This window comes from Eretmochelys imbricata, chromosome 1 (assembly GCF_965152235.1).
Source record: "Eretmochelys imbricata isolate rEreImb1 chromosome 1, rEreImb1.hap1, whole genome shotgun sequence".
In the NCBI taxonomy this organism is placed as follows: Eukaryota; Metazoa; Chordata; order Testudines; family Cheloniidae; genus Eretmochelys; species Eretmochelys imbricata.
In genome coordinates, this window is record NC_135572.1 from 251,948,940 (window position 1) to 251,962,004 (window position 13,065).

At 42.8% G+C, this 13,065-nt stretch overlaps 1 protein-coding gene across 2 annotated transcripts in view; it reads right to left on the bottom strand.

The window, feature by feature from the left end:
* Positions 1 to 13,065, bottom strand: part of DENND5B (DENN domain containing 5B) — a 170,191-nt gene that overhangs the window by 54,013 nt on the left and 103,113 nt on the right. For both annotated transcript variants that reach the window (XM_077807515.1, XM_077807514.1), the window contains 4 exons: positions 11,763 to 11,950; positions 5,725 to 6,261; positions 4,018 to 4,249; positions 513 to 663 (listed from right to left, as the gene is read on the bottom strand). In XM_077807515.1, the coding sequence (XP_077663641.1) occupies positions 513 to 663; positions 4,018 to 4,249; positions 5,725 to 6,261; positions 11,763 to 11,950 (1,108 nt within the window). The remainder of the gene's footprint in view (positions 1 to 512; positions 664 to 4,017; positions 4,250 to 5,724; positions 6,262 to 11,762; positions 11,951 to 13,065) is intronic.

The window sequence follows — 13,065 nt, forward strand, 5'->3', positions numbered from 1 at the left end:
CTAGTAATGGACCAGTAGAATTTCTTTTGTTCCTAATATATTTAAACTCCTTAATGACCTTAATTTGGCCGACCACTGATTTCTTCTTGTGACCTTTTGCTTCCCTTAAAAATTAATACATATTAAATGCCAGGACTTGTATGTAGTCTTAGTTCTAACTGATGGTGTAAGTAGCATTTTAAATTTATATTAAATCAAGGACAAAACTAAACAATGCCAAGTGTGAGGTGGACACAGTAAGTACATGATGTGACTGAATCAAACAAAAAATGATCACTGTATCCATCTCAAAAACTAGGATTAGCTTAAAGAGACACCATAAAGTCAGCTAGCTGTGAACTCAAAAGCTGTCACTTCAGAGAAGACAGAAATGGTGAAAGCTGCCTCCATTTCACTGGACTGGAAAGAAATACCAATAATTCTTGGCTTCTGTCCATAGAGTGAGTCAATCATAAGAGCAACCTTGTTAGTAAAATATCTTCAGAAGTCCAGGAAATAACGAGGGGGCTTACTTGTTATTGGTAGGTCCTGTTGCCAGCACATCTGATTGCAACTTTGGGAAGAACCCTTGTTCATATTTGCCTTGACCGATCTTCATATCAAGTAAGTGTGGGTGGATGGCAGTGTGATCAATCTTCATGAGCCGCTGTTCAATCGATTGGGCTGCAAAAGGATGGACAAATGAGTAACTACTTTAGTGTCCTAATCTGAAGCATGCGCCACAGCAGGGAACTTGCACAAAATCAGAGCATGGTTAAGTTCTACAATTAATTAATTGATCATTTTAGATACAGCAAGCAGGAAACTTTCTAAAGCATGTGTACATACTAATGTAGAGAGGGACATGCATGCATCTTGAGGAGCTCCCTCTCCACCACTAAATTAGAGACATTTTCCTTTCCCTCACTCCACACACCCCCAAGACCAGGTGACTCTACCAGGTGACTCTATGGGACTGCTCAAAGGAAAGAGTTGCTGTAGTGGAGTGATGAGAGGAACATAATCATCACTGTGTAAGCATCCTCTTTCTGCAGTACTTCTCAGTCCTGTCAGCTGGGGAAAATTAAGGCCCAGAGTGTGGCATGAACAGAGTTCTAAAACTGAAATGCAGAGTAGTGTGCGACACTAGGTTATTCAACCTATTGGCTGTTCGACAAAGCCAGGAATACAGTTCACTAATACGCAGACTGACAGCTAAGGACAACATTTTATTTTGAGGGAGGGGCAAGCAGAAGCACAGTGTGATCACAGGAACTTCTCTCACATGCTTCACTTATGAAAAATGAGAAAATGTTTGTGGTGTTATTTCATTTTTAATGTCACACTTGACCAGTTATTACATGAACACGTCCGCTAAAATAATTCTTTAGATCTAGGAAAACTACTACTGACAAAAATGAAACAAGCAGGCATTTAGTGCAGACTACTGGCAACAAAAATATATTTGAGGGAAAAGACACTTCGTTGTTGAGAAAAGGATGATCACTTAAGCTGAGTCAATGGGTCAGATTTAACCATCTTTATCCCTAAAACTTAGAATAAAAAGACTAGCTCAGTCACCTAAAGGCTAGCAGTGCCCTGTGTTATTACACCAGAGGCCCAGGTTGTATTCTCAGTCTATTTCCTTGGGCACGCAGGAGGCCATACTCTGGTCTTGGAAGTGTCCTCTGATTACAAAGTCATTCTCCTGAATCTAAATAAACTGTTACTGATAACCACTTCTGAAGAAAGTCCTATCCAATCCTCATGAGGATTAAGGGATGTTGGTGACTATCAAGAGGCCTGAAGAGTGGGGAGTGTAAAGAAGGTGAAAAAAACTAGGAGCCCTCAAGGCTATGACAGGGAGGCAGAAAGACTCACTAGAAAACAAAGGGTGACATCCAGGCCCAACTGAAGTCAACAGGCGTTCTGCCATTGGCTTCAATGGGGTCAGGATTTCATCTCAAGTCTCCAGTAAAATGGGACCAAAAATTCCAAACCAGTTCAATTTATTGATTCACAATGAGCAATGAACATAAGTGGAGAAATTTGTATTTGCCAAACATTACTTGGTTTATTCAGCTCTTCACAGCCTCCACACCAGCAGTTTTCAAACTGTGTGTCAGGACCCCAAAGTGGGTCACAACCCCATTTTACTGGGTCGCAAGGGCTGGTGTTAGACTTACTTTCCCGGGTGTGGGGGCCAAAGCCAAAGCCCAAGGGCTTCGGCCCTGGGGGGTGGGGCTCAGGCTACAGTCCCCTACCCTGCGGCTGAAGCCCTTGGGCTTTGGCCCCTCCATCCAGGACAGCGGGGCCTAGACTTCGGCCTCTGCTCCTGGGGTCGTGTAGTAATTTTTGTTGTCAGAAGGGGGTCACAGTGCAATGAAGTTTGAGAACCCCTGCACTACACTAAAGTAAATGGATTTTTTAGTCTTAATGATTCTAAAGATGAATAAATATGAAAGATGGAGAAATTACAGCTGTGACCTAGACTATTTTGTGAAGAGCACATCCCACAACCCGTATTCTACTTTAGAGAGTTGTGATTGAAAGGGTGCGGATCTTTTGGTATTTTGTTATTAGAACAACATTTCTTAAACTAGGAGTCCCAAGGCTACTGTAGGGGGGCTCATGAGATCACACAAAATATTGCCAGAGAGCTGGGGGCGCGGGGAGGGGAAGAGGGAGAAACGGGGACAGCAGCCGCCACTTTCTGGCCACCCAACTCTGAAGGCAGCACTGCCAACAGCAGCTGCACATAAATAAGGGTGGCAATACTAGGAGTATGTCCCTATGAGCATGTACAGTAATTTGCTATCACTTTGGGGGATGGAGGGTTGTCATGACCTGAATTATTTTCAAAGGGGGGGGCACAAGCAAAAAAAGTTTGAGAACCTCTGTATTAGAAAGTATGGGTTTTTTATATTAAGTTTCACTTAGTCTTAGTGTCTTCTATTGTTGATAGCACAAAATACTGGGAGGCCCAAGAATGGAAGTTTAAATGCCTGCTCTGACGGTTCCAGAAATAGCTGGTTAGAGAAACAAGCGACTGGTGCTGGGTTCACAATTCATGTGACCGATAAAACATGAAGGAGACTTGCTATTACTATCATCTTGCTGCCTTTCACGAGACAGAATATGAGGTTCTGGTGCCACAATATCAACAGAAATAAGCCGTTGGATAGATAGCTGACCTGCAAATTAGAAAGGTTTTTAATCAAGACAGACATTCCTACTGTTCTTCTGTAAGGTAGGAGCATGCTGAGTTTTAGCAACAGTTAAAAAGCTTTATATAAATAAAAACACATTTGAAAATAATTTCTTTAGCATCCTAATAGCTTTAGGGATACGGTGGAATTCAGCTGCACAAATTCCCCAAACAGGTGCTGCATGGCTAAATCCCTGTGCAGGATTTTGAGGGGAAAAAGTGTGTCCTGTGAACGTAAAGAATTAAAAAGCAGCCTCCAGTACACAGCACATTGTGGAGTGATACGACATCCCCAAAGGCTCTATTCGGGACTGTTTCTATTAACGTCTCCCCATTTGATTATTGTGCCCTTCACCCCACCCGAAGCAGAATTTGTGATTCAGTCTGTCCAAAACTGGCTCCTCATGAGAGTAGATGGAGGGGGAGTGCTGCCACACACCTTGGCCCAGGAACTCAACCTTTCTAGCCAGTGCTGCTCCTGAGAGCAGCTGCCCCTCAGCTTATCCGAGCAACACCAAAAGCTGTTCAAAGTCAGGAAGAGAGACAGAGACCACAAAAATCTGAAACTCATTCTAAAATTCCAAAATTTCATGAAATAGAGTCAGGGAGGGAAGGAGGGCGGCCTGGGCTTACTCTCCCTACACCTTTAGTGTTTAAAAAAAGCTTCGGTAGCCAAAATAGTGATACTGCTAAGTACTGCTTTCACTTCAACAAGCTGCTCATCTCTCTCTCAAATGGCTGAGAATTAATTTGTTTAAAGGTCTTCATTCTCCCCATTGTACCCTTGAATTTTATTTTTTGAAGTTGAACATTAGCAGCTCTGGACATACCTGCTTCTTTTAAAGTGCTGCATTTCTGGTATATAGATGTCCGGAGTGCAGGAGCCCTTACGTTATACAGTCTAATTTTCTCAATTCTGGAGTCAAACACCCGGAGAAAAGGGTCCTTCTCTTCCCACTGGGACATAATCTTATTATCTATGAAAGTTGCAAACATCTGGGTTTCAATAAAGTGTGAGAGGAATGGCAGGTAAGGCTCAGGCTGGTCCGACAGAAAAGAAGCCTGCAATAAGGGACAGATAATTAGTGCCGTATCGTTATTTTTTGTCTTGACACTTATTAAACAAACCTCTCCTATACTACAGAACAGAGACAGAAAAGACTTACTAGTTCATGTATCCAAAGGTTCCCAAACATACTCACAGGGTGGATCCTAACATCTTTCTGATAGCTACAGCAATTACTTGTGTGGAGAAGTATTTAGTGTATTGTTTAGCGTCTTTTAGTGCAATTTAGCATCTGGAAACAGGAAGAGCCAGCATCACATGACATCTCATCTCCCTCTGGACCACTATCAAGTGCATACAGTTTGGGAACCTCAGATATCCTTTGTCTCCTTGTCAGCACTCTATTGTGTTTACAAGGCTAATTAGCATCCACCTAACTACCTGCATCTATTAGAGTCAAGGAAACAACTGTTTGATACATGGATAAAGGTTAGATGAAGCTCCTCAACGCATTTATGCAATCTCCGGTTGTAACGAAAGAGAAGACACCTAGGCTGAGATTTTTAAACCTGACGAAGGTAATTATCTACACAACTTCTGTTAAAATTGAGCTGTGTGGCTAAATCCTCTACTCAGGTTTCACCTGACAAGCCACCAAAATGGACAGCATCTGTAGAAATGCTAGAGAAAGTAGCCTAGTAAAACGTGTACTTTTTTGAGGGGGGGAGTGGAACAGGCTACCCTCATGTCAAATACTGATAAGCTAAAGACCATATTAGAGGTGGCATTTCTACTTTTTGTCAAACCTGACATAAAATCATTTTTGTTTTTTCTCTGATGTTAATCCTCCTCGTGTCATTTTAGCGTAGGATTTGGATATAAAAAACAAAGCTGATGCTATAGGAGCACTACTGCTTCCTTTAAAAAGCCACACTGAAATCAAGTGATGTGACTAGTCAGTCTGTGTTTCTTTTACTAACATGTCAGATTTTCCTCATCGGCTCCCCAACCTCTCACAGCCTACTTTTCATTCTTCACAAAGCTAAAGTTACAATGCTAGGTTTCTGACATCACATCTCTTTCCATAGTTTGATATTAGAGAAGAAGAATGGTCAGTTTCACTGCAAAGCCATGTAAGAAAAAAAGGAAGTCTAGATGGAAAGCAAGGGAAGTATTGCTTTAAAGAAAGTGTCACTATAAAAGGATTTATATTTTAAGTTCCATGAATGCACCTATTCCCACAGTACGCGAGTGCTTATATATCACTACGCTTTGAACAAAGTCACAGGTAATGCTCCGTCAACTGCTTAGCCACCAGCTAGAATTATATTTGCATGTGCAGGCCAGACCCTCAGCTGATAGCTCCACTGACTTCAATGGAATTATGCCGATTTACACCAACTGAGGTTCTAACCCTGTATATCAAAAGGCACAGGACTCTGGAGTAGATGAACAATGAATAAATAACTAAAATGTAGCTATTTCACCCAATAGCAGTCAGCTAAACCAAAAGGCTTCTGGTTGTTTTTACTTTGTCAAAGTTTTGCATCTGTTCCCTGTTGGTCAGCCATGACTCCATATCCTGTGCAGCTTGAATGACAAAGGCCTCATAATCCGCGAACATCTGAGTGAAGCGGTTGGCAAAGACCTCACGAAGCTGCACATTTAGTTTATAGTCCCTCAGCTCCTCTTCTTCACACTGCAGTTTTATGTCCCTTTCCTTCTCTGCCATAGGAGCTGTGATGGTCATTTTTTCTACCGTCACTCCCGTCCTCTTTGCTAGAGCATGCAAACGGGCGATGGTTTCATTGCCTTTCAGCAACTCGTACATGTTGATGGTGTTGCTGGGTATATTTCCGTTCTTCTTGTCATTGACCAAGTCATTAAGGACAAGATTCTTGAGTTTGGTGGCACTCTCACTACAGTGCAGGTTACCCTCCGGAGGGATTCCAAACTGAAGGAGAACCTCAGAGATTTCCTGAATAAACTCCAGTTTGTTCGGGAACTGGGGGAATTCCTCTGGCAGCTCTATGAAATGATTGTCAATATCCACAAAGCACAAGTTAGCCTGAAAGACCAAAAACAATTAAAAAAATTACATATACATTTTTGAAAATGGGAAATTGGCTCCAAATTTATTTCTCAACCTCTAGAATATAATCCCAGATCTTAGTTTGTGTTTTCCAACTTGATTTTTAAATGAACTAACAAAAAACCCCCCAAAAACATATCAAGAATGAGGAATTATTTCCACGTCACCAGCTGGTGACATCCACTCTTACTATATTTATTGGGTTTGAGTGCTAGATAAGAATAGCAGCCATATAGGAAAGTGACTTAGGGAGTCCACTAGTGTATGGCCTTACTGAAATAAATCTAGGGACTTACTGATGGCAATACTTAAAAATGTGTGACTTTATAAATCAAGGAGGTAGACTGCACCTCCTTAGATCCATGTGGGGTGGGGGACAGAGTGAGCATGGTCTCCTATGTAGAAAAGGGCTTGGGGAGTCTGTGGTACAAAGGGACACCTCCCTTTACCCTGCCACCCAGACACTGCTGGAGGGTCCCCCCCACAGGGTCTATGAAAGAGGCGGAGGGTGGGGGGAGAAAAATCACATTGCTCCCTCTGCCCACTTGAACATTAGTCACAAGAGTCAACGTAGCTCCAGGCATTTATAACTTCTCTGAGGATTCTTCCTGGCAGCCAGTTCACCCAGGGGAGCCTCTGGAGCTAGGCTACCAAGAAGTGGGGGTAGGGAGAGGATCCTGATGGGATCAGAGCCACAATGTGGGAGTGCAGCGCCTCCACACAGACCCTTGGGGATCTGCATTATTTTAATGGCAGCATTCCCACTGAGGAACAAAATTTGGCTCCCAATGTGTCATGCAGGGAAATTTCCATGAGGATTTCCTCATGGAAGAGATTTTCTATTTCCCTCACGCAGCTTTTAAAAACACAGGGATGATCTTGGACCATGGACTTTAAAACTGTGTGCAGTTAACAGTCTACTTTAGTAGACACTTTATTTCAGAAGCTTCATAGAGAGAAAATCCTATATATAAATTAGTTACATTGCAAATGCACCCTAAGGAATAATGGCACAATGAAAACAGTAACTGATTTTTTAATCCTGAACTGCAGCTTGCATCTGAAATTCACTGCCTATGAATTCACTGTGCTGATTAAAGCAAGTGCTAAAACAAACCAGTTTCTCAAGGGTACCGTGTTCTAAAATGTTCCAGCCGGACGTAAAAATCTATGGAACAAGAGACCTACATATTCACAGGGTAACAGAAACATGTCCTTGTTAGGCTTTGAACTGATATTTAATTGGTTACCAGGATGCCTTCGGTTTCTCTAGTGCATCCTAAATATCCACTCCATTTCTAACAAAATTAGATTATATATTATTATAGGCTAATCCCCAGACCAGGTTAAGGAAATTAATTTTCAGCAGGACAACATTCAATGCAACAATGAACCAAACCAAAAATAAAACCAAACCCCTAGAGTTGTTTTAGAAAATATTCTTTAATTTCAAGGACATTTCTGACATTAATTACACATTAATCCTTTCTGTGATATAAAAATGCGCTGGTTAAAATAGAAAACAGTGATAATGCACTATAATAAAGTTGGAACACATGCAAATAAAATTATTGCTCAGTATAAAGCGCAATCTGCTTTTCTTAACATATATATTTATGAAATGGTTAATGACCCACAGTAGCACAATTCTTTCTATGCTCTTAGCTCAAAGACGGTCTTATCTATCAATATTGCATTTCAAAGGCTTTTTAATTTCAGCTCTGCATAAGATTTACAAAATTTTAAAATGACATTTGGGTTCAGAAATCCCTTAAGGTGTCCTGTTCACTTTCCTCTTCAAAAAAGATCTGACGATTAAAGTAAATGCAAGGAGATTAGTAACCTTAAGGCGGCATGATGGCCAGTTGTTAGAATTTTATCTCTAATGCACAAATGGTTTATATTTAGACCAAGGGCTTGAAAAGCTGTCCCTTGGCCTGAACAATAAAGGAATGCTAAAGTGAACAGTATTTCATCATCACTCATGTGTTAAGAGGATTTTCTGCTTGCTTTTTATTTTTTTAATCTGCATGAAGTCCAGATTCAAAACCTTCTCTATTAAATTCAAGGTTCTTCCCCCCCATAATTGTTATGACATACTGTATCAACCACATACTATAGCTACTTTTCAAATGAGATTAACCATTGCCCACATATAGAATGGGAGAACATAATAAAGCATCAAAAAATAAATACCCTTTAATATAGTACTTCCCCAGAATATGTGGTGCATATTTAGAAAAAAAGAAGAAATAGCTCTACAACTGTTTTGTTCAGAGTATCTGTTTTTGGCACTCAATATCTTTTATAACTGCTGGCATTTTCCAACTATTAAGTTGATTAACAGTTAGTTTTTCCTCCCAAATATTACCTTCTCTACATTGGAGACATTTAACTTGGCATAACATTAGTATTACCAGGCCACTACATTAAGATGTAATTTTTTAAATTTATCTGGTAACTAAAAAGAGCACAATAATTACACTGTATTCACACAACCTTTTTGAAAAGCATGGCTAGATAATTTCTTTGTGTTTAAAACACAGCAAGTTTCACATGGTTAGGACACTTTATTCAAGAGAAGACTTATTGACAACCACCTTATCATCATATGCAAAGAATCAAAGTCACTTCCTCCTAACACTGAAAAAGGATCTTTATTATAAAGCAATATTATCCCAGCACCGTTTCTCTGCCTCTGGTTCTAGGCAGAAATTCTGCACTGAACATTTCCCAGCCCCATTCCTGCCTGGTTTCTTACTGAAGTACTTATCCTCAAGCACTTAAGGAACCATCTCTTTGTCACATAGAATCATAGAAGATTAGCATTGGAAGAAACCTCAGGAGGTCATCTAGTCCAATCCCCTGCTCAAAGCAGGACCAACACCAACTAAATGATGTCAGCCAGGGCTTTGTCAAGCCAGGCCTTAAAAACCTCTAAGGATGGAGACTCCACTACCTCCCTAGGTAACCCTTTCCAGGGCTCCCCACCCTCCTAGTGAAATAGTGTTTCCTAATATCCAACCTAGACCTGGCCCACTGCAACTTGAGACCATTGCTTCTTGTTCTTTCATCTGCCACCACTGAGAACAGCTGAGCTCCATCCCCGTTGGAACCCCACAGACATGGGACAATGGCACTGTGCTGACTAGGTGTTACAGCCAGGGGCAGCAGGTTTGTAGAATTTTTGGTGGTGCCCAGAATGCGTCCAAGTCGCGCCCCCGCCCTCCACCTCCCTAAAGGTATGGGAGGAAGTTTGGGTGCAGGAGGGGGGAGGTGTCGGGCTCTGGGAGGGCACTGGGGTGTGGGGTCTGGGCTGGGGCAGGAGGAATGGGTGTGGGAGATGTGCTCTGGGAGGGACACTGGGTGAGGGGTCTGGGCTGGGGTGCAGGGGGTGAGGGATCTGGCTTTGAGGCACAGGCTCTGGGGTGGGGCAGGGCAGGGGATGAGGAGCTTGGGGTGCAGACAGGCTGCCCCTGGGCTAGGGAGAGAGAGGACCCCCCCACCCCCCAACCCTCTCCCCCACTGCTGCTGCCCCTCACCATAGCTTCACTGGGGGTGGGGGATGGGGCTGCCCTTTGCCCAGTGTGGGGCAGGACTGGTGACTGCAGGCAGGGGGCACAGGGTGTCACAACACTCACCCAAGCCCCAGCTGCTCAGGTCCAGGAAGCCCCCTCACCTCCCCTATGGCAGGTAGGTGCTGGAGGGGGAGGGGGAGGGGGCTGCCATCATATGTGGCTTCCTCCCCTGCTGCCCCACAGTGAAGCCTCACGGGGCGGGAGGGAGAGAAGCTGCCCCTTGCTCATGGGGAGAGGGGGCAGGATCACAGGGTCAGACACTCAAGGAACCCACAGCAGCTGCTCAGGTGAGTGAGGTTCAGAGGTATCCCGTCTGGAAACCCCCTCGACATCGCCTCCCGGTAGGTGTCAGGCGAGGGGAGGGCTGCCAATCCTGTGCACCTCCTCCCCTCCTCTGGTGCAGCAGCAACCAGCTGCCTCAGCCTGCTCTTGTACTGTAATCTAGCCTTAGGCAGCAGCAGCAGCCAGCAGCTCAGGCAAGGCAGAGCAGTGTGGAGTGGTGCCTGCTTTTAATCAGGCAGGGACGCTAGGGGGACAGGGGAGGCGCGCAGGGGTGGGGGCAGCAGGGAGGGGCCAGGGGAGAGACCCAGCTCCCAACATTGGTGGAGCTGGGGCCCCGGCCCTGAATATTGCTGGAGCCCAGGCACCACAGGCCCCTGTAACTCGCCACCCCGGTTACAGCAACACAAATAAGTCTTTAGAAAAATGTATTTATTGTGAAGGGAAATCCAAAAAAAGCCTATCGACAGTTCAGAAGACAGGCTCTTTAACCTACCACCATTCACTTCTTGATCACCACCTCAAATATGGCTCAGCCTAGCAGTAACCCAAGTCACTACCATTACGATGGATGTCCGGGGCTTATTTGAAATGAACGTACTCCAATTCTTACTCCGACACTCCATCCCTACCCTCACTGTCAATGAAGAACTCACTAGCCAGCAGTCTCAGAGGGGCCAAGGACTGAGCAAGTAGAGACTCAACTACCCTCTCACTGTCAGAGGAGGCACACTGATAAGGCACCGTGGGGGAGTGGGGTGTAAGTTTGCACTTTCCACAATGTATTGCATAGAGAGATCTTCCGTCTACAGAGGTGTAACTCGAGCACCTATAATAGTTACTAAAGTCACGTAAATGTTTTTAAAGTACTCAGACATGCACTCATGCAGAGACCTTAGCTAAAAATATAAACTTTAAATATAACTCATTTAAGGCCAGGCAGGTGGTCTAGTGGCAGACCCAGCCACAATTCCCAAAAGCTCATCCATGGGCAGGTAGGGTCTGGGAGTACACCGGAAACAGCTAGGATATTCCATGTTGTGGGGAGGAGGAAGTGCACATAAAGGCCCTGTGCCACTTAACAGCAATCCTTGCATCAATTCCAGTGCATTGTCCCTAAAAGAAATTCCATCAAGGATTGTGACTTTGATAAAAGAGTTACAGGGGTGGCACGTGAAGCAGAGAAGAGGAGGAACCTCCTGAGCTTCAGAGGTACAAAAGTCTTTTTCCATACTCTCTCCATACCCACAAGCTGGTGGAGAAAAGATTGTCAGAACAGTCTTTTCTACTGTGGTTACTGATTTTTTACTTTAGTAAATCTATCTCTCTGGAGGAGCAAAGACAAGAGTTTGGCAGTTAAAAGGATTAACAGCAATTGTTGAAGTCAGGCCCACATAGACTAGTACTTGTTGTGCAGGCTTTCCCATAGCATCTCTTAATTTTGTCCTGCAAGATTCCAGCCTAGAGCCTCTCTAAGCAGAGTCTTACCTGTGCCAAAGTTCTTTTGGGCATTTGTTTATGTTGTGGCAGCTTTCCAGTGGAGACTAGCGTGAATAATGATAAAATATTTAAAGTTGGGTTAGTAAAATACAAAGGTTGACAATTCCATACAGTAATTACCTCTTGAGGAAGTTCTAGTTTGGAACGGTCAGTTCCCTCTTTGGACTGAAGACCCATCAGGTAAGGGACAGGAGCATCAAGAAAATGCAGGAGAGAGGCAGGAAGGATGGGAACATATACATGTTGCCACTGAAATGGGAACAGCAGTGTGGTGATTCCCTCTGCTACTGTCATCAGACGCTGATAATCTAAAGAGAAAGAAAAAAGGCATTCAAGTATCTCTTGGCTTTAAGATTTGAAATCAGCTTTGTGGAGATGGGAACTATAAAGCAATGTAAGTATAGTTTGCAATACTTCAGATTTGATTTTAAATAAACCACACTCTTTAAAGTGTTGCAGTAAAAATACACATTTAAAAAAATATTATCCCAGCAAGCAATTGTTGCACACAACACTGATATTTTATCTAGATCTGTTCCACTGTGACCTGAAATCAAAACCAGTCCACTAAAGGACTGCTCATCATAGTTAGGGTGACCAGATAGCAACTGAAAAAACGGGAAAGGGGGTGGGGTAATAGGCGCCTATATAAGAAAGTCCCAAAAAACTGAACTGTCCCTTTAAAAACAGGACACCTGGGTCACCCTAATCATAGTACAGCAGGAAAAAAAAAAGATTTGGTTCAGTTTAATAACAGCATAATCTTTGTGCAGGGGACAAGAGGAGAAAGGAATGAACAGTATGGAAAAATTGCTGTCAGATCCTTTTTCACAACTGCTTAAGTTTTTCAAGCATTTTCCAAGAGAGAAATCTAGATCACGCATTAACAGTAGTTTCCAGATAAGAACAATTGCTGGGCTGAGTTATCAAGTAAAATCCTAGAGGATAAAACTCTAATGAGAATTAAAATTTCAGAGAAACATTCTGTTCATGCAGCACACCTATGTTCTGTTCCTTTTCCAAATTCATAAGTCAGAGTAGAGAGATTTTAGTCCCGTGTACGGTTACTGTCCATATAGACATGTTTGTGCACTAATACAAGTAAAATTTCATTTTACGTCACCAATCCATGACCACATTTTAAAAATAAAGCTGGTAACTATTTCAACTTCAATAGTAAGTTATTTTTTTCTTTAATATTCAAACAAAGTGATTAATTTAATGCCACTAGATATCCATTATATAAATGGGACAATCTAAGCTGCGCAATGTATTAAAGAGTGTATGTTGGTATCAAAGGGTTTGCCACATTTATGGAAAATCTTCACCTGCAAAATTGTTCATTACCAATATAGGCAAATGGCCATTAACTCATGAGAGCCATTCACTATATTTAACAGGCTTATTGCTCCTCCCCCAGATT